General features: G+C 68.5%; 1 protein-coding gene across 4 annotated transcripts in view; it reads right to left on the bottom strand.

Moving 5' to 3' along the window:
- Positions 1-20108, bottom strand: part of PPP2R3B (protein phosphatase 2 regulatory subunit B''beta) — a 29110-nt gene extending 9002 nt beyond the window's left edge. For 2 of the 4 annotated variants that reach the window (XR_001595797.2, XM_016136236.2), the window contains exons 1-4: positions 19636-20108; positions 5456-5641; positions 2353-2456; positions 2082-2184 (exon numbers count right to left, since the gene is read on the bottom strand). Coding sequence is in view for 3 of the 4 variants with exons in the window: in XM_016136236.2 (XP_015991722.2) it covers positions 2082-2184; positions 2353-2456; positions 5456-5641; positions 19636-19968 (726 nt within the window). In the remaining variant the exon portion in view is untranslated. Of the gene's footprint in view, positions 1-2081; positions 2185-2352; positions 2457-5455; positions 5642-12195; positions 12404-19635 lie in introns of those variants that run through there. The other 2 variants (XM_016136237.2, XM_036235734.1) reach the window with 2 other exon arrangements.
- Between the last annotated feature and the right edge of the window lie 806 nt (positions 20109-20914).

The following is a 20914-nucleotide window of genomic DNA, read 5'->3' as shown; positions in this document are numbered from 1 at the left end:
GGGCCCGGGGCCACGGCCATGTGCAGGGGCCGCGCCTGGGCCTCCGGCCCGGCCTGGTCTGCAAGCAGCCAGCCACACTGCGGCCTCCGGGGGGCCGTGTCAGACAGGCGACTGCAGCCAGTCAGCCGCCCCGAGCCCAGGACACGCCCGGCGCCCGAGGCGACGGCTGTCACCCCCTCTCATAGCACGGTCACTGGGCACAGACACGTGAGGACCGACGTGCGATCCACACGAAACCGCAACAGCCTCACGTGAAGGATCGCTAGAATCGCAGGGGCCCTTACACCACCCCGCGGGCACGGCGCGGGGGGCCCCAGTGACTCGTGGTAACTGAGCGAGCGTCTGCGAACCCTTAACGCAGCCGCTGCAGTCACCTCCCAGCTGCGACGCAGGCGGTGAACTGTCTCACAGCAGGGACTCGCGTGGGAGCCACCGGCTCCTGCCGCACTGTGACCTGTTTACCCAGAAAGGCCCACGGCCAGGGCCAGCCTTCCCCGTCTCAGGCCTCCACGGCCCACGGGGACACAGGCAGGAAGTGTCCGCGCCCTCCTGCCCCACAGGTCAGAATGGCCACTTGTCAGACCAGCTTCATGGGAGGCGTCACCCATGGGAGGGGTCAGACTCCAGGTCCGTGTGGTGTAGATGATGGGTGAGGGGCGTGCGGTGCAGACGGGGTGAGGTGCGTGCGGTGTAGACGGGGGTGAGGTGCGTGCGGTGCAGACGGGGTGAGGTGCGTGCGGTGTAGATGGAGGGTGAGGTGCGTGCGGTGTAGATGGAGGGTGAGGTGCGTGCAGTGTAGACAGGGTGAGGTGCGTGCGGTGCAGAGAGGGTGAGGTGCGTGCGGTGTAGACGGGGGTGAGGTGCGTGCGGTGCAGACGGGGTGAGGTGCGTGCGGTGTAGATGGAGGGTGAGGTGCGTGCGGTGTAGATGGAGGGTGAGGTGCGTGCGGTGTAGACAGGGTGAGGTGCGTGCGGTGCAGAGAGGGTGAGGTGCGTGCGGTGTAGATGGGGGGTGAGGTGCGTGCGGTGTAGATGGGGGGTGAGGTGCGTGCGGTGCAGACGGGGTGAGGGGCGTGCGGTGCAGAGAGGGTGAGGTGCGTGCGGTGTAGATGGGGGGTGAGGTGCGTGCGGTGTAGATGGGGGGTGAGGTGCGTGCGGTGTAGACGGGGTGAGGTGCGTGCGGTGTAGACGGGGTGAGGTGCGTGCGGTGTAGATGGAGGGTGAGGTGCGTGCGGTGTAGACGGGGGTGAGGTGCGTGCGGTGTAGATGGAGGGTGAGGTGCATGCGGTGTAGACAGGGTGAGGTGCGTGCGGTGCAGACGGGTTGAGGTGCGTGCGGTGAAGACGGGGTGAGGTGCGTGCGGTGTAGACGGGGTGAGGCGCGTGCGGTGTAGATGGAGGGTGAGGTGTGTGCGGTGTAGATGGAGGGTGAGGTGCGTGCGGTGTAGATGGAGGGTGAGGGGCGTGCGGTGTAGATGGAGGGTGAGGGGCGTGCGGTGCAGAGAGGGTGAGGTGCGTGCGGTGCAGACGGGGTGAGGCGCGTGCGGTGCAGACGGGGTGAGGCGCGTGCGGTGCAGACGGGGTGAGGTGCGTGCGGTGTAGACGGGGTGAGGGGCATGCGGTGTAGACGGGGTGAGGTGCGTGCGGTGTAGACGGGGTGAGGGGCATGCGGTGTAGACGGGGTGAGGTGCGTGCGGTGTAGATGGAGGGTGAGGTGCGTGCGGTGTAGACGGGGGTGAGGTGCGTGCGGTGTAGATGGAGGGTGAGGTGCGTGCGGTGTAGACGGGGTGAGGTGCGTGCGGTGTAGACGGGGTGAGGTGCGTGCCGTGTAGACGGGGTGAGGTGCGTGCGGTGCAGACGGGGTGAGGTGCGTGCGGTGTAGATGGAGGGCGAGGTGCGTGCGGTGTAGACGGGGCGAGGTGCGTGCGGTGTAGACGGGGTGAGGTGCGTGCGGTGCAGACGGGGTGAGGTGCGTGCGGTGCAGACGGGGGCGAGGTGCGTGCCGTGTAGACGGGGGCGAGGTGCGTGCCGTGTAGACGAGCGCTGTGCCCGCAGGAGGCGTGAGGTGTCTCGGGAGCTGTACCTGCAGGAAGGGCACGAAGTCCTCCTGCACCAGGTAGTTGCAGCCGGGGCTCATGAGCAGGTGGACGAACCGGGCGGCGGCGTCGTGACAGTTCTGCAGCACCCTGGAAGCACAGAGGGCGTCCGCGTGTGCTCACGCACGGGCGGCCACAGGGCCTGCTGCAGCCTGGGCCCCAGGCTCGGCCGCACGGGGCGTGAAGGGGAGGGGGCCGCAGAAGGACCCAGCGGGTGCCCCCGCCGTGCCCGCCCCGCCCCCGCGACCCAGGACTCACTTCCTCCACATGGCGACGAACTTGTGGACGGAGACGGAGCCGGTGCGCTCCCCGCCGGCTCCACAGAAGAGGGGTCCCTTCCAGTAGAGGGGGCAGCCGCAGGCCTGCGGGGGGTGCGGGGCGGTGTGTCAGCCATCGGGCACCCGCTCCCGGCACCCCCCACGAGGTCCCCTGCGACGCAGCCAACGGACGCTACTGTGGGAGGACCGCAGACCCCCGCAGGCGGGCGGTGACACAGGCTTGTCCGGCTGTCCTGCGTGATGCCACCGAAGGGTCAGGGCTGCAGGGACAGACCACGCCCCGAGTGGGACACGGTCGGTCGGCAGTGGCAATGGGCAGGTCCCCAACTGTGGTAATGAAGCAGCTTCTGAGCACCCTTGGGTGGGATGACAACGAGGTAAACTAGAGCATCGCGAATCCGAGTGTCGACCACACGTCAGGGAGCTCGGCAGTGACCGGGCTGCCGCTCCCCGCATCACACACGAGCCGCAGGAAAGGAGGCTGAGGGCGGCGCTCTAAACTCCTACCTCAAACAAGTAAAAAAGACGGAAAAATTATGACGCAGACACGAAAGACGAAGCAGCAAATCCTTCACACAGAAAATCGATAAAACCCAGTCAGCTCTTCAAAAAGATTTTAAACAGTGAACCGCCCCTTAGCAAACGTCTCCAAGCACAGAAGAAAACACGAAATGCCCACATCAGCGGCCACTTCAGGTCCCAGGGCACCAGGCAGCGGATGCCGTGAGTCGCTTTACAAACGCAGCTACTAAGAGGCGGGGACAAACGGCTGGACCACGCTCTGACCCGCACTGACGCAGAAGGGAAACGGAGCCGCTCTATGTGCTTCGAGCGTGTGAACCAAGACTGAGGTTTCCCGCGGCGAGAGTTCCGGGTGCAGAGGCTTTGCCGGGGAGGACCCCGCACGGCCGCAGAGATGCTTCCCAGGAACGACCGTGAGGGAGAGTTCCCGGTTCTCGTCTGAAGCTGCCCCTCCCGGAGCCTGCAGCAGGTCGAGGTCACGAGGACAATCCCAAGCCGGTCCGCATCGCGGACACGCACGCACAGCCCTGCGCACAGTGCAGGCTGCCACGGTGCCCTCGGCAGCGAGCACGGAGCCGCCGCTCACGCCGCGCGCCGGCGGCCTGGGGAGACAGGGAGCAGCGCGTCCTGACGACGGCTGGCCACGGGCTCCGCCAGCGCCCCGGACGCTGGGCGGCTGTGACGCTCCCTCCCGGAGCGCGGCAGGGAGAGGCCGGCTGGGGGGCCAGGGTGGGAGAGGCGACAGACACGGGGGGGGGGGGGAGGGCAGGGGCGGACGCCTGGAGGTCGCCGATGCCCCGCGCAGCGCACGCGCAGCCCGAGGTACACAGCAGGAGCGTCGGCCAGCGAGGGCGGCGCACAGGCGGGAACCACCGTCGCTGCATCGGCAACGAGCGACTAGATGATGCCGTGTGTCTAATGCGTAAAAAGTCATCCTCCGAATACACCCAACCCCAAACGCAGGAGCCGCGTCTGCGGGCAGCAACTGCAGAGCTGCAGGAGAGGGACTCCCGTGTTCCCGGGGTGGGACTCAGCTCCGCCTGGCGTCGGTGACTCCGCACGCGACCCCACGCGTGGGCTGCACCCACGGCAGTCGGCACGCAGCGGGGTGCTCTGTCTGTCCATCCTGTAGAGACAGCCGCGCTCACCTCCACAGGCTGCTCGAGACTCACCGGGCCGAGGGCTGCGTCAGGCGAGGCGGGACGGGCATGTGACTGGGAGGGGACAGGGCTCGGGGCCCAGGGGCCGCCCTCACCCACTGCCAACCCTCGACCTCACCCACTGCCAACCCTCGGTGGGAAGGACCGAACTCTGCCGGCGTGCGCAGGGGCGGAGGGCAAAGCCTGCGGCTGGGCCCCGCTCCCGGGGGGCGGCTGACTGAGGGGACACGCTGGGGCACTGGAGCCGGTGTCCCCGGCCTGCACGTCCCAGTCCAACCAACCAGAGCGAAGTGTCCCAAGAAGCCGCACGTTTTGAAAAATGAGACGACGGAATTCTACATAGCCTGTGGTGCGAACGAGAAGTGACAAGAGAAACGGGAATCCAGGCGGCGGGGGCGAGCGTGAGGACCCGCGGGGGGGTGTGCAGGGCGCGCCCGCCCCCCGCAGCGCGCACAGCGCTGAGCGGCCCTGAGCAGAGCCGCCTCACCCCGTGGCTGCGGAGAGAAGCGAAGCCGCGGAAGCAGAAGACGGGAAACGGCAAAGGCTGGAAATCGGTGTCACAGGAAATCACTGGGAAAAATCACTCGAAGTAGAGGCAAGTTCTTGGGAAAGAGCAGAAAAACGCACGTCTGGCCAAAGTGGTGAAGAACAGGGGAAAACACACAAGGGCGCCCACGTCAGAGACGGCGCGGAGGCCACCGGCACAGGCGTGAGCGGGCGGAGCCTGAGCAGGAGCACGATGCCCTGACGTCCCCAGCTCAGGCCTGGACGGCACGTCGGGGAGGCGCAGCGCCGGGCACGGGGGAGGGCGGGCGCACCGTCAGGAGCGGTGTGGAGGGGGCGGCCAGGAGAGGCAGACGGAGCTCCCCGGCTGCAGGAGGCGGAGGGCAGACCGGACGCGGCAGCACCTTCTGAGGCAGCTGCAGGGGGGCGGGACGTGACCCGGAGTGGGGCGCGGGGCGCGAGGCGCGGGGGGCGGGGCGCGGGGGGCGGGGCGCGGGGGCAGGGAGGGGGGCTGTGCCGACCAGCACGGGGTGCACGGGCCCTGGCAGCTCAGGCAGCGCGGGGCGTGCGCTCCTGGCCGCGCTGCCTCACGCGGGGACACTCGCAGCAGGAGCCGCCACACTGTGCGACCACGTGCACAGTGTGCGCCCTGAGCCGTGTTGGAAATCGCATGTGGGGGCGGAGGGCCGGCGGTCACGGCCCCGGACGCCACGCCGGGTCGGCAGACGCGGAGACGGGCTGCGCCGCGTCCACTGCGCCGCGCTGGAGGCCGGTGTGGGAAGCGCGGCCGCCTCCCCAGCACCCCTCAGCGCGGGGGACACAGGGCCGCGGCCGCGCTCGCACGGGCGGCTCGCTCCGCCGCGAGCGCGGGACCCTCGCGCCGCGCAGTGCACACACCCTGGCCACGCGGCCCATGTCCTCCATGGTGGCCCGCTCGTGCGGGAACTGCGCGAAGGTCTTCTCCACCGCGGCGATGGCGGCCTCCACGTGCCCCGCGCCCTGCGGCTGGCCTCGGGGGAAGTAGAAGGCGGGAATGCTCTGGCTGCTGGCGGGGGGCCGTGGCTCCTCCTTCTTCGCCTGAACCTGGAACGAGCAGGCGACACTGGTTAGGACCGGGGAGGCGCACGCGCGGTCACGCGGGGCTCGGGGCGGGCGTGGCGGGGGCCGCACGGAGCCCGCACACCCGGCTGTGCTCAGGGCCGGGCCGCAGCCCCCGGGCCGGGCCGCAGCCCCCGGGCCCGACTGCAGCCACAGCTGCCGCACAGGGGAGGCCACCGCCTGCCTGTGGACGCCACCTGCGACTGCCGGGCCCCCCGCCACCCCGCCGCACGTGGGGCCCCGGCCTGGGCCTGGGGAGGACATGCCCCGCAGTCCCCCGGGAGCTCAGGCTCCCATCAGATGGGCCGAGGACGGCTGAGGCTCCCGCCGGGACAGGGCCCTCCCACTTGCAACGCAGGACTGTGCTCCTCGCTGCCACCCGCACGTCCCCGAGGCTGGGCGCGTGTGCGCCTCCCCACGCTGCGACGGCCCGCCCCGAACGGAGCCCAGCCCTGGGGGCCTCCTGTCGCCCGGACGTGGGAGGGAGCAGGGAGCCGTCAGCGTGTGGCCAGAGCTGCCCAGACCCAAGGCCAACGACACCACAGCACCTGCCTGAGCCGTGAGACCCGCTGGTGCCCGGACGTCACGGTGCACTCTGCAGGCCGGGCAGCTGGTGCCGTGAACGCGGGTCCTTCCCCCCACCCCTCCCCGGAGCCCCTGTTCGGGTCGGCTGAAAAGGCCTGCTGGCACTCAGCCAGGAGCCGGCGCGGGGCGGGGGCACTGAGCGGGGCGGGAGGCGGGGACGTGCAGAGGCTCTGCCGCTATGCTCGCTGAGCCTCGCTGGCCCCGGTACTGGGCGGCAGTCTCTGGGGCAGGACAGGGTCTGTCTCTGCGGACCCAGCGGCCTCAGTGCAGAAGCAACCGCCCTGAGTTGCGGCTCATGGACGCCCAGGGTGCACCGTGCATCCGGTCGTCACAGACGGGCAGCGACGGGCCGGCTCCGCGGCCCGTCACACCCCGCGGTCTGTGCAGCTGGGGACATGAAGCCACAGCCCGAGGCAGCAGGAGCGGCCCAGGGCCCTGGCTGTGAGGCGTGAGGAACGAACGCCCCAGGCCACGGGGACAGCCGGGCGGGGGCAGCGGACGTCCAGACCAGGCGGACTGGGGGGGCATGCACGCGACAAGGGACCTCTGGGCGCACGGTCTGGGAGCGTCAAGGCACACGGGCCGCACAGGGCCAGACGGGACCCGCAGCCCCGGGTGTAGGGGGGTCAGAGAGACACGGGGGGGGGGGCGCAGAGCGGCAGGGGCGTGGCATGGGCCGCACCTGGACAGACACGGCAGGCCTGACGCACCTGAGGCCGAGACGCTCACGCCGCCCCGGATGCTCACACCGCCCCGGACGCTCACACCGCCCCGGACGCTCACACCGCCCCGGACGCTCACACCGCCCCGGACGCTCACACCGCCTCGGACGCTCACACCGCCCCGGACGCTCGCGACCCCCGAGCCGAGCACCTGACACCGAGCGCAGCGCCCACCGCCGCCTCCCACCCCCAGGTGCCAGGGCACGGGCCACCCCGGTGCCCCCCAGACGGGCAGGTTCGGGAGGCTCTGCTCTGTGCTCCCGCGACCTGGGATGGGACCTCACCTCCCTGCGCTGCACGGGGGACCCAAGACAGGCTGTGGGACGGTGCCCGGTCCACCTCAGGCGCGGACGGTCCTGAGTGTCCTGCGGACACCAGGAAGCCCCTGGGCGCGGCAGGGCTGGTCTGCGCTCCCCCCGCGGCTGTCACACCGCCGGGCCCGCCGGGCGGCGGCAGCAAAGCCCAGCGGGCCACAGTGGGCTGCTGGGTCAGCCCCTCCGCCACGCCTGGCGGCCCGGGTGGGCTCTCCCGGGAGGACGTCCTGCCCCAGCGTCACTCACGCCCACTGCCGGGCACTGTGCACACGTAGGGGCGGCTCCTGCCCCGTGGCCACAGAGCGACGGCTCTGCACGGATTGCGGTCCCAGCGGGAGCCTTCCCCACGCAGGCCGCGTGCGTGCTGAGCCCCGCAGAACCGTGAGCGGGCGCAGAGCCCCGCAGAGCCTTGGCAGACGGGGCCCCACCCACCTGAGGGCTGGCCACGCACACGGTCACGGTGCTCACGCCGCCGTCCCTCCCGCGACCGCGGAGTCCCCCTGCGCCCCGGCTGTAGGCGGATGCGGCCACGCGGGGACAGGCCGGCCCCCCACGCGCAGCCCCCCGGGCCCCTCCCTGTGCTCTCGGTCCCGGGGACTCGGCTCCAGCGCCGGCTCGTGTGCACCCCGACCCTCCCTGAGAACGCTCCGCTCACGCGCTGTGCTCGCTGGCTTTGCTGTTTCCCACCGGTGTCCAGGGCACGTGTGTTTCCGGCTTGGACAGGCTGCCCCTTCGTCCGCAGGCACCGCCTGTCTTTCTGTGTGGTTTCTGGTGTTTGTTACCGTGCGGAGCTTTACGTTTGTAGTCACCTTTTACGTCTGCTTTCTCTGGAGACGGCTCCGACAAAGTCCACCTGATCGCATGCTCCTGGCTCACAAAGCTGTGACCACGGGCTCTGCAGGGTCTGAACTCGGTCAGGGGCTGATGACCCTGCTGGGCTGTGAGAGGCTTCGGGGACGAGAAGCCTGCGCCTGGTGACGGCCATGTGAGGGGAAGGGACAGGAGGGCCAGCAGACAGGTGGACGGACGCCGGGCGCAGGGGTCTGCCATGCTCTAGGCAGGAGGGCCGGGCCATGCGGGTGGGGGCGCAGCCCGGACAGCCCGGCACAGGAACCCCAAATCCTGCCTGGGCAGAGAGAGGACACGGAGCGGGAAATGCGGACATGTCGGGGCCACAGTCGCGCTGAGAAGGCGCCCGCCCCACGAGGGACCCCGACGGCGGCATGGGGGCCGGAGCTGTGCACAGGGACACAGCGGCCACAGGGCGGGCAGCTGGGGCCTGACAGACACTCGGCTACACGGTGTTTTTCTGCTGCTCTGACAGTGGCCCTGGCCACACCCGCTGCCGCGGCAGGAAGGCCACCCTGGATCGGTGCCACGGGCCCCTTCCAACACACTGGTGACACCCCCCGACACCCCTTCCCAGGAACTGCCACCGCAGGTCACCAGGCCACCCTCCACGGGCAACGCAGCACCCCTGCCATCGGAGCCCACCCCGACCGGCGTCGGTGCCCCGGCCGGGCCCACGCCCCGGGCGCCCGCGACGGAGCTGACCGGACGACAGGCAGCAGAGCAGGCCGCGTGGACACAGGACATCTGCGGGCTCAGCCTCCGGGACGCAAATAGACCGTGCTCCGGCACAGCTGCGCGACATTCCTGCCCAGCACACGGGACGCAGCTGGGAGCCGGCCGCAGCCGGCCGGGGAGGGGGCTCAGCAGCTCGTGCGGGATGGTGGCCAGCGTGCGTGCGTCACGTGGCGGGACACCCGCAGTGACCGCGCCGCTGGCCGATGAGTGCGAGGGGGAACCCCGGCGCGGCGCGGCCCCGCCGCCCGCGGAGCAGCCCCCCGAGCAGGGCTGGAGACGATACCGGCCCCGCAGCGCTGCTCCTGCGCGGGGCGCCGACCCCGGGAGTCGCGGACGCTGCAGCCGGCCCTGCGGAGCACACCGCGCCACGGCAAAGCGGCCTCCGCGGGGCCAGCGGCGTCTCCGCAGGGAGCCGCAGTGTGGGGCGCAGACGGGGAAGCTGCACGAGCCGTCTGCGTGGGCCGTCAGCCGGCGACACAGCTTGGGGTGCTGGTGCGTGGGGCGGACCCCGCAGCAGTTCCAAGCACACGGCACGGGCAGGCCGGTGGACATGTGCCGGGCAGGGGCCACACGGCTCCACGGGGCCCCAGGCGGGGCCCCCGAGGCTAGTGGCAGCGGCAGAGCCTGATGGCCGGGCCGGGACTGGGAGCTGTGCCCAGCGGCACGAGCGTTTGCGATGTGTCCGGTGCCTACGGGATGCCACCCCGGCCTGCGGGCTCCACTGGGCTCCACAGGCCCCGTGCACCTGCCGGGAGGGGGTCTGCCATGCGGACCTGCAAACACCGCACTGGAAGGCAGGGGCCGAGGGCCAAAGTCTAAGCCAGAGGCGCCCAAGACAAGGATGAGCGCACCGGGCCCCACACAAAGGCCTCGTTAAAGATCCCTGGAGGCTGGGAGCGGACGCAAAGCGCAGGAGGTTCGGGGGTCTGAGCCGTCAGGAGCCCAGGGCAGCTGGAGAGAGCGCTGACGTGGGCGAGGGAGCCGGGCCCCGGGGCCGGCAGCTCTGCTCCGTGCCCGCGACCCGAGGACAGGCCTGGTGGCCGTGCACCAGGCCGAGCACAGACACGGACGCATGCCGACGCGGTTTCCGCTCGAAGTGCCGGACACGGGGCTGCAGAGCCTGAGCAAGGCGTGCGCCACCGGAGCTGGCCGTGAGGGGCACGCGAGGCACCCGCGTCCAGAGCCTCGTGGGCAGCGACACCCTGGGGTCCTGCAGCTTGGACGGGGGAGCGTCCACGGCGGTCCTCGCACGGTGCTGGGACCCTGCCGGGCCTGTGACCCGCTCAGCACTGGGACCCCGCCTGGTGTCCTGCGCAGCCGGACCAGAAGGCTGGGCTGTCGCCACGTGGAGGACAGGTCAGCTCAGTCTCCGGGACTGGCACTGGGGGACGGTGCATTGGGGTCTGTTGTATCGCCCCAAGGCCCTGCAGGAGGCTGGACCAAGGCAAAGGGCACAAAGCGATGCGGGACGCACAGGCTCCCCCCAGCACGCAGCTGCGGACAGAGCCACCGGCTCCCGGGGCAGGGAGGCCAAGGCCTCCTCGGGCAAGGGCGGACGTGCGGCCATCTGGGCCGGACAAGGTCTGAGGGAGGCCGCAGGGCGTCACGCTGGATTCTTAGTGGCTCGGTGTGTGGTGGCCCAACAGTCGCGGGCGGGGAGGGCGACAGACTCGATGCAGGAGCAGGGAGAGCCCGCAGGGGGCCGGCGGGGCTGCCACATCTGAAGCACCGCCCCCCATCTCCTCCACGCGGTCCCGTGTTCCACGGCACCCCATCTCCCGCCGCCCCCCTCTACCACGCACGTCTGTGACCCAGACATGGCTGTGTCCCGAATCCACAGCCCCCCACCCCGCCGTAGGAGAAGGGCCGTTCACCTCGTCCCCTGCCTCTCGGGGAGCAGTCGCCTTGCGGAGCGTGTGTTCTTTCCTGAAAAACTCCGCTGAAGCGTATTTGTACATGGAACAACCTCCTGTTAAAGGACTTCATGAAATGCATTTCCCCCAAACAGACTTTTGTAAAATGAACAGCCATCCTAAAATGACACAGCCTTTCACAGACAGGTCCCGGGGTTCCTGGGAACCCCTGCCTATCGAGTCTCAGCGATGCAGGTGGGAGGCCGGAGGATTTCCGCCCTCACCACACATCCTAGCGACCAGGCGCGAGGGACACAACTACCCAACAGCGGCTTCCTGCGGCCCGACGCGAGCCCCGCCTGCGTCAGCCGCCACCTCTGAGGCCTCCGAACGGAGCCGAGTTTAAACAGTCTCCTTAGAAACGAAACAGACACGGCCGTGACCCGCTGGCAGTGACCGCGGTGCAGAGGGCACTCGGAACGCGCGGCAGCTGTGGCGGCTGCAACGTGACCCGAGGGGGAACTGCCATGGAAACGTCAGCGGAAAGCGGGTCTTTTTCTCTCCCAAACAACACAATTTGGTTCAATGGGTTTTTTTTTTTTTTTTTTTGGCCAGATATAACAGTCACTCTTTGCAGAAAGACTGCAACTGTTTAACGTGCCGAAGTCTACAGTGCAAGACGCAGGACGTGTGGGAGTGAGCGTGAGCCCTCTCCGCGTCGGGGTCCTGCACCGGGCCCCAGGGTGCGGGGGGGGGGGGGGGCACAGCAGCCTGTGGTTAGAGCGACTGCAGAGACGGCACGCGCAGCCTCGTCCTGTTCACTTACGTGGTCCCCGGAAGCTAGCTCATAAGACGCGTGCGAGGTACAACACAAAGGCCCGTTTTACTTCCCTGCGAACTCCCGAGAATCACGGGGTTCAAAAGCTAACTCGTTACTGACAGCACGGAACTGTCCACGATGTCTCGAAAGAGGCCCTAGGGTGCGTTCGCTGGTCGCGGAGCGCCGTGCACTCACGTGGCGTGACGTGCGTTCCGACGCGGAGTCACACAGCATGAGAACGCCGCACGCCCGACAGCGCCGTGGCGCCCCAGAGACCCTGCCCGCCCGCCCGGCCGGCGGCCACGCTCCCCAAGTGCCGACAAAGGGCGCCATGCCCACGCCTCCTAACGGCTCGGGCCACGGCGGGCACCTCGGCCCTCTCTGCGGACGACCCCAGCCCGCACCCCTGAGGTCAGCTTCCTGGGCGTGCGGTGGGTGCCGCGGGCTGGAGAGGGGGGTGCTCTTTGTAAGGGACGCTCCCCGGCAACTGCAGAGGCCGCAGGGGCCGTCTTGTCAGCGTGATGGGAGCTGTTCTGGGAGGAGCACGGGCAGACACGGGGGGGGCCCCGGGAATATGAGCAGCCCCCCGGGTCGCGGGGCGGGGGACAAGGCGGGAGCCCCTCAGCCAGACACACGGCAGACGCCCCACCGACCGCACCTGCTGGAAGGCCTTGAGCCTCTTCTTGAAGCGGGAGGGCAGCACGAAGTCGCAGCCGCGGGCCAGCGAGGCCAGCTCCTGCCTCAGGTCGGGGTCCTGCCGCAGGGACAGCTCCCTGAGCCGCATGTCGGCTCGCATGGGCGGGCCAGGCGCCACCCTCACCGGCTGGGCCGGCCCTGGGCCTGGCCGGCTGGAGGGCTGTGGGGCGGCAGCGGTGCTGGCTGGCGGGCCTGTCCGGTGGCCGGGCTCAGCGAGCTCCGTGCCTGCAGGGCCGGGAGCTCTGGGGGCCGGGAGCTCTGGGGGCCGGCCCTGGGCCACGCGCATTCCACAGGCTGCCGAGGGCACATGGCTGAGGGTGGGGGAGGCGGCAGGGCTGAGCCGAGCAGCTGAGCAGTGAGCTGAGCAGGCGGAGCGGGGCAGGCGAGTGTCACCGCCAAGTCCCTGAGCCGGCCCACTGCTGCCGCAGGGAGGGAGTGTGAGGCGCAGAGGGGCAGGCGAGCTGGGGACACCGCCTCTGGTCCTCTGGGGGACGGGGGCCGAGGCGTGTTCCACAGAAGCGAGATGGGTCCAGGACGAAACGGGACCTGCCACCGAAGGGCCCGGCACAGACGGACCTGGCACAGAGGCACCCGGCACGGAGCGTGTGCTGGCCAGGGGCGCAGATGGGGCCAGCCCACTGCTGGCTCCGCAGAACACGCGGAGGGGGTCTGCGTGCAGGGGGTGGCCCCCTCACTTCCCCTGGGGGGACACACGTTCACACGGCAAGGGCGCATGGGCGGGGAGCACTCAGCACTCGGCATTCGCCGGTCTAGCCGGGTTACAGGGTGTCGCGCGGGGCCTGCACCCTGACCACAGTGGCACGCACTCAGGGGCAGGTGACGGCAGCTGGACTCACACTGGAAGTGCGGACGCGCCCCTCCCCCACCCCCAGGGGGCGAAGAGGCCCCTAGAGGCCGCCGTCCTTGGGCCCGCGCTGGGCGCTGCTGGCAGGAGAGCTCCTGCCCGGCGGGTCTGGACGCCTCTCGGCAGTAACACAGGGGACCCACGCGCAGCGGCAGGGCAGAGCCTCGGGGCCCAGCCTGCACCCACTGCCGCCCACTGCGCGGGACAGGAAGCCTGCGGGCCGCGGAGCAGGGACAAGACGCCGGTGCGTGCGGGGACTCCCCACGCCCGCCCCGACAGAGGCCTGCAGGCTGCACAGGCGCCCCGGGCGCGGAGTCTGCTCCCGGCGGCAGGGACACCCAGGGAGCACGAGAGGGCGCTGTGCGGGGGGCGCCTCGCAGGTGGCCCAGGCCTCCCCCTGGCGGAGACGGCGGCATGCTCACCCCTGCCCTCGGGCAGGCCCCGCCACACACGCCGGGCCGGGGCATGCGGTGTGAGCGCCTGCTCGGAGCGGAGGCGCAGGCCCCTGGGCAGACGTGGACGGCCACCCCACTGCCCACGCAGACCCACGAGAGGGCAAACGCGGCTCACAGCACAGAGCGGTCCGTTTACACGCTGAGGTAGCCTGCACGCCAGACGCATGGGGGGTGGGCAGGGCGCAGGGGCAGGCGGTGAGCAAAACTCCTCAACTGGGTCAGCGGCCCAGCTCACCTGACCCCACGCCCGAGCTCAGTTTCTCTAGTTCTAGTGTTTGTTAAACTTCCGCAGTCAGTACATGTGCACCAACTGCAGCACCCAGGGGTGCACACAGTCAAACAGAATACCATAAAATAGACCTAACTTGTCCATTCAAGTCATGCTACAAACCGGAAGTTTCGATCCAAAGAGAAAGAGGAACCCTTTGCTCATGTGTGCACCCTCAACAAACCCCCGGGACAGGCCTCTAGCTCCCCCGAGTCTCTGAGGTAACGAGGAACCACAGAGACCCGTGCAGCACACCCCGGTGCTCCCTCGGGACCTGTTCACGCTTCGCCCGCCGTGGGCGGCACGCCTGCTCTGGAAAAACGCCAGCGCCCTGAACCCCGGGACTCCTGAACTGCAGCCCCTCCCAGGACTAAACCAGGACTAAGGCCGGCCCGACCACTGCTAACCAGGCCCAACCGAGACTCCGACCAGGAATCCGGCACCAGTCCCCCGTGACAGCGCTGTCCAGGACGGGACCCTGCACTTGGGGAGCCAGTCGGGGACAGGGGCTCCCGTCAGCCCTCTAGGCCTGAAGCCTGGACCAGGTCCGTGGGGCCTGGGCACAGTGGGGCCCACAGGAGCCTCGGAGGGGCTCAGGGGCCGGGCAGGAGCGGGGCTCTGGTGACAGAGTGGGCCTTGGTGGTCTGTGCCCTGGGCCCCCAAGGGCACTTTGTGCAGCCCACGTTCAGTAGGCGGGGTGCAGGGGACGCAGCCCCGGGCGGCCCCCACACCCGGGTCATCCTCGGTGCAGCACTGGGCGGCGGGGCTGATGCGCCCTCGGGGAGTGGGTCGCGGTGCTCGTGACGGCAGGGACCCGACGCGGCCGTCTGCGGAGCGGAGGCCTCCCCTGCTCTGAGGCCCGGGAGGAACGGGCTGGCGATCACACGGCCAGCCGTGTCCTCACGGGACCTCGTCGCACGTGTCCGTCACAGAGCAGGGCGGGCGGTCACACTCAGAACAGTTTCCACGGCTGCGAACTCCTGGGCGGTTGTAAAATGCGCCTGGATGCTTTCCCTCCTCCTCGCACGGAGGTTCCCGTCAGCACTGGCGCGAGGACACGCGTGACCCCCGCCGAGAGGCCAAGGCCACAGCTGACGGAAAGTCTCAGTGACAGAGCAGAGGCCAGGTTCTCGCTCAGAAACCCCCCGGAACCCCCACACGCCTGCCCTGACGGCTCCCACGTCCGTGTCTCCACACGCCGTGTGGACGTCTAACCACGCTAGATACGTGTCTGTGTGTAAACACACACGTGTGTGTCTGGGTCTGTGGGTCTCCAAGTAGCCCAAGCCCAACGCTCTAGAATGCAGTGCCGCGTTTGCATGAAATCGGGGTTCACTGAGCCCCAAGACTGCAAGGCGGCTGCAAGGAACGAATCATCCAAGTCAGTGGGTAACAAGCAGCAGCAGGGAGGTGCAAGGCCTGCGGACCGAAACCACCACCACGTCGCCGAGAAACTGAGCGCGTGGACACGCGGACGTCAGAGGCCTCGGCCACGACACACGCAGACACGCAGACGTCAGAGGCCACGGCCACGACACACACGGCACGCGGAGGTCAGAGGCCACGGCCACGACACACGTGGACACGCGGACGTCAGAGGCCTCGGCCACGACACACGTGGACGTCAGAGGCCTTGGCCACGACACGCGCAGACACGCAGACGTCAGAGGCCACGGCCACGTGAGCAAAGCCGGCCCTCCGGCCCCAGCCTGCCACACGCACCACGACACAGCTGACCCCAGGACGCGCCGGGCGGCTGAGAGGATGAACCTCAGCTCGGCGGGCAGAGCGGTCAGGAAACGGACCACGCGTGTGGCCGGTGGGTGTCTGACAACGCCCGCGGCTGCTGGGCTGGCCGTGCGGCTTTAAAGGGTTCCAGCTCCCAAGTTTCTTCACTCGGACACACTGTACGGCTCCGCAGTGCCACTCCTGGGTGGCCTTCCGTCCAAGACAAACGAGACCTCCGTCCACACACAGAGCTAGCACCATTCTTGGCAGCTTTACGCACAGGGACAAAGCAGACACGACCCCAATGGCCATCGACGTCTGGCTGACACACTGGCACATCTGCACCGCGGACTGCCACTCAGCAGTGACACTCAACCGAAGGCACGTCACACACCTCCGGGCAGAACCTCGAAACACTCTGCTGAGCTGGACGCCGCAGGACGCGAGCCTCGGAAAGTGACCGAACTAGACTCATGGCTGCCTGGGGCCCAGGGGAGGGGACACCGGGGTAGGACGGCGTTCTGCGCCCTCACTGCTCATAGGTTCAAGGCCGCACATGGCCCCACACATTCTCGATACTCTGCCCACCGTGGGCAAGCTACCCCTCGACAAAGCCGACTCTTTTATCTTAGGCAAGGAAACCCTTGGTTGACCTCGCAGACTGCAAGAACTATCTGATTCCTTATTTTCTTATTTTTTATGCCGACAGCACCTGGGCTTCCTAGGTGGCCTCCCATCCAAGTACTGAGCAGGCACGACCCTGCTCAGCTTCTGAGATCAGCCGGGACCGGGCGTGTTCAGGGCGGCGTGGCCGCAGAGCAAAGCCGACTTTAAAAATCGACAGCTGAGAACATTCTCCCGTCGCTGCTGCCTCTGCTTCCGCCTCTGGAGGTGCTGCGGGCGCCTGCCGGGCCTGCTGCTGTCGCCGTCACAGGCACTGAGTGGACGGGCGGCGTCCGTGTGGCGGTCCTGTGTGCAGGAACAGGAGTGCGGCAGGGAGCCGCCCCCACGGAGCTCACGGCCAGGCGGGGACACCGGGTCAGAAAATCGACCCACAGAACACACGCCATGTCAGACAGTGACAGGTGGGGTGAGGCGGGCAGCCCCCGTGCGGGGGGCGAAACAGGGTCCTCCGGCACCGCCGCACGTCCACAGAACCTCGGGACGGGGCCTTGTCTGGACACGGGGCCTCTGCAGATGCGATCAGTGAACAACCTGAGAAGAGGGCACCGGGAGCAGGTGGCTGTCCTTAGAGGAGACACACAGACACAGAGGCGAGGCCGCGTGGAGACGGCGGCGGACGTGGGAGGGACGCGGCCCCCAGCCCAGGCCCGTCCGGGAGGCCCGGAGCCCCGGGAAGCTGCAGACGCCCGCGGAGATCAGATCGTCCATGGGGCTCCAGGGGACCCGGCCCACCGCCGCCCGGTCCGCAGACTCCTGTGCTGTCCGCCCGGTCTGTGGCCCCAGGGATGCAGAGGGTGCGGGAGCAGCCGGGGCGGCCGGGGAAGAAGGACCTGCCAAGACGAGGCCCGCGGGGCGGGGAGTGAGGAAGGCAGAGGGGCGGTGTGGGCAGGGCGGGGCGAGGGGTGCGGCGGCCGGCACCGTGACAGCCGGCGGGCGGCGGCAGCACCGTGGACCTGGCCGGAGGTGGTCGGCTTCTCCGGGGGCCGGCGGGGGGGCCGGCGGCCGGCGTTCTCCTCTCCCTGCAGAACGCGCAAGGCCTTGCGGCCGGGAACACGCAGAGGCGCTTGTGGGACGAGATGCGGGAGGGAGGGGCAGCCTGTCCACACTTCCCAGCTGCCCACGGTCCTCAGAGCTGCACGGGCCAGGGAGGCGACAGCTGCGGGGCCCGCTGCCAGGTAACCCGCACCCGGGCAGCACCCACCGCCTGGCAGACCCCGGCTGGGCTCTGTGCCTGGAGGTGCCGGTGGAGCCTCAGACCCCCAGCTGCCCGTCCCAGGGCTCGGAGCCCTCACACCGAAGCTCACACTCAGCCTCTGCGTCTGCGCCGGGTCAAAGCTTCTTCCCTGGGAGGATCTCGTCCCCGCCCGAGCGTCCCCCTCCCCTGCAGGCGCCAGACTGTGCAGTTTGGGACGGGGTCTGTGGACACTCCCGACACTGCGTCCCGGGGAGGGCAGGGGCGAGATCCCACCGTCTGTCCCAGTGAAGGGGTGAGGCCTGCTGGCTCACACGCGTCTCGAAATTCAGTGGCAGCTGCCCGTGACTTCTGAACGCACGAGGACACGTTTACAGCCAACATCAGGCCTAGGCAGGGTCGATCGTCACTTAGTGAAAGCTCTTGGGACATTTAAGAGAGAAATCATCCTTGCCCTCAAAAGCGGTCCCTGGTGGGGACTTCCTGCCTCGGCGTGGAAACTGCAGAGCAGAGGAGGGGTCTCTCCCTGCACCCTGCCCCGCACGACTCCTCTTCCAGCCGCACCTTTCGGGTCCCTGCACCGCTCACCCAGGCCCGGGTGCACCGGTCTGGGCGTGCGCCATTCTGTCTCGGTGGCTCCACACGGCGACGGCATGGACCTGGCTGAAGCATCGCCCCCGTCCTGTCTCTGGCCATGCAATCGAGTGCAGACCCCTGACCGGAAGTCCGCGCCCAGGCCACGCTGCCCACAGGGCTGGTCGGGCTTGTCAGCCTGCCCGCGGTCAGACTGGTCTCGGCATAGCAGCGATCATCATGCTGGGGACAGCCCCTCCCGTCTGCCTGCTGCCAGGCGCCCGCGGCCCAGACCACCTGCAGGGCTCTCCGGGCAGGAGCCCCCACCCTGCTCTGGACACCCAGGGCACTCGATTCGCCCGCTCGCACCTGCCCGCAGAAACGTGCGGCACGCCTCGGAGCCTTCCGGCGTGTCACTGGCGCGGCCTGCTCTACAAAGGGAAGGCAAGCACCCCCACCCCCCCCACCCCCCGCCGCCGCAGGCTCAGGTTGCTTTCTATGCCGAGGTCTGGACAGAAGTGGCAGGACCTCCGTGGTCCGGCCTCCCGGCACGGCGCTGGCCTTCCGTAAGCACCCCGAGTCTTGAGAGCGTGCACGGTCACGGGTGACGAAACAATTTTCCTTCGAGTGGAGCTGGGCTTTGTCGCTGAAACACAGTTAATGACCAGTGGGCAGCTCAGTAAGTAAGACCCGAGCCATCCCAGGGCGTGAGGGTGCCATGTGGGGGTGGGAAAGCTGTCACCAGCACAGGGGCCTTCTGAGCCCCGAGCCTGCTCACATACCCCACTGCCTCGACACTGCAGGAGACGCAGGGGGCAGTTTCGAAGCACCAGGGTCCCGCGCGTCGTGAGAAGGCCAGACCAGGCCTTCCTGGGGTCCAGGCCAACCTCTCCCTGGGCTTACTGGACGGTCTCAGCCGGGTGGTCTCCCAAGCTGCCTGCATGTCCCCTTCCCATTCTCCTGGAGACTTACTTTATGGAAAATGTCCTAGATCCGTTAGGACGTGTCAGAAAAGGACCAGAAACCCAGAGCCCAATGACTTGTCCACTCTCACTCGGCCCTCAGGGCCCGGTCCATTTTGGCTGGGAGACAGACTAAGTGATACCAGAAGTGAGCTTCATGACATGCTCAGCGCTGCTGGTGGGACACTGGCTCCCACTCAAGGGCTTTAAACGTTATAAAGACGTTCCGACAAAGCATTCTGGGTACACGATATGCAGCAACCATACGTTTTCATGTAGCAACTGCAGGCACCCGTTTATTACACTAAACGGACACTGTGTTAAATAGCAGAAACCACCTTTTCCTTACAACACTCTTGTCCTGCTCTAATTCCTGCAGACAGATTAGAGCTAAGACCTCCAGGTTCAGTCGTTACCCGAGTGGAAGAAACTGCTGAGAAGTGGGTAACTAAACACTACGAAACTCGAAACGAACTCCAAAATTACGACCAACTTGGGACCCCGTCAATGATTACAACTTTTCAGTACCTAGGACTTTCCTGGGGAGAAAGCACCCTAAATGTGAAAGCGTTTTCTGGTCAGACATTTCCGCCAGCCTCCTCCACCACCGAGCCCCACGTCGATAGGCGACCTGAGTTACCTTCGCAGGTGTTAGCGGAAGTAAGAGTAACTTACTACTCTGGTCCCTGCGGATCTACGAGGCCCTCGGGCGTGTGGCCCACTCCTGGGACTAGAGGCGGCCCCCAGGGGCAGCGCGGCGGACGCGGGGGCCGGGCTGGGCGCCCCCTGGCTATCGAGCGCTCTGGGCTTGCAGGCGGGGGCTGCGGCCGCTGACAGGGGCCCGGGCTGCCCCGCGTCCCCAGCGCCCGTCTCGGTCCGCCCGGGCGTCTTGATCCTCTGCAGGCAGTCCTGGAGCATCCTCTGCGTGCTGGACTCGCTGAGCCAGCACAGGAACAGCTCGTCCACCTTCATCTTCAGGACCGGCTGCAGCACTTTGCCGGGCGGCATCTCCGAGACTCGGCCCCTCAAGCCTGGGGGGCCCCGTTCCTCGCGCACCGCTGCCCGACGCCAGGCGCAGAGGCCGGCCTCAGTGGTGGCGGCGGCGCGGGCCGCGTCCGCGCCTCGGGGGCTGCGCGGGCTCGCGGGCCCCGGCGGAGGAGGGCGGGGCGCACCGCGCTCCCCGGCAGCTTCAAAACGAGCGCGCCGGCCGCGCGCCCAAAGCAGGTCGCCTACGTCGCGCGTCACCGCGACGTGTGGCGTCATCACGCCGGCACGCACGCCTCCCGCGTCGCGCGGCGGCGCGCTCCCGGGACTTTGCTTGGGAGACGGGGGGGGGCGGGGCGGGGGCCTTTGGGAGCCCGGGTGAGGGCGGGGCGGGAGGTGGCAGCTGCCCCACGCCAGGTCTTTCTGCTTTTAGGGATTTCAGGGGTGCGGCCCATGCCCGCGAGGCGACCCCAGAGCCCGGAAGGTGCAAGCATGCGCAGTGCGTGCCTGCCGAGTACGAGCTGGAGGCCGGGCCGTGTGCAGGGAGGGGACGGCGAGCGGGCGGGCATGCGCAGTGCGCGAGCAGGAGGCCGGGCCGTGCGCGGGCAGGGGGAGGCGAGCGGGCGGGCATGCGCAGTGCGTGCCTGCCGAGTACGAGCCGGAGGCCGGGCCGTGTGTGGCAGGGGGAGCCGAGCGGGCGGGCATACGCAGTGCCCGTCCAGTACGGGAGCGAGCGTGCGCGCTGCTGGGCCCGGGAGCGAGCGCAAGCCAGAGACTGAGGTTTCTAGATCAGAAGGGCAGCTTCAGACCGCAAGGGTCCTGTACGCTAATTTTGTTTATCAATCAATAATGAGGACTTGGAGGCGTGCAACTTTAAACGCTGGTCGTTTAGGATGAGAATGAACTGCCTTTACAATTGAAAAACTAATAAATCTATTTTGATATAGATGAAATGACTTAGATAAGCTCT

The sequence above is a fragment of the Rousettus aegyptiacus genome, unplaced genomic scaffold (assembly GCF_014176215.1).
Source record: "Rousettus aegyptiacus isolate mRouAeg1 unplaced genomic scaffold, mRouAeg1.p scaffold_m13_p_19, whole genome shotgun sequence".
NCBI classification, from domain to species: domain Eukaryota; kingdom Metazoa; phylum Chordata; class Mammalia; order Chiroptera; family Pteropodidae; genus Rousettus; species Rousettus aegyptiacus.
This window is presented reverse-complemented; position numbering and strand designations above follow the sequence as displayed.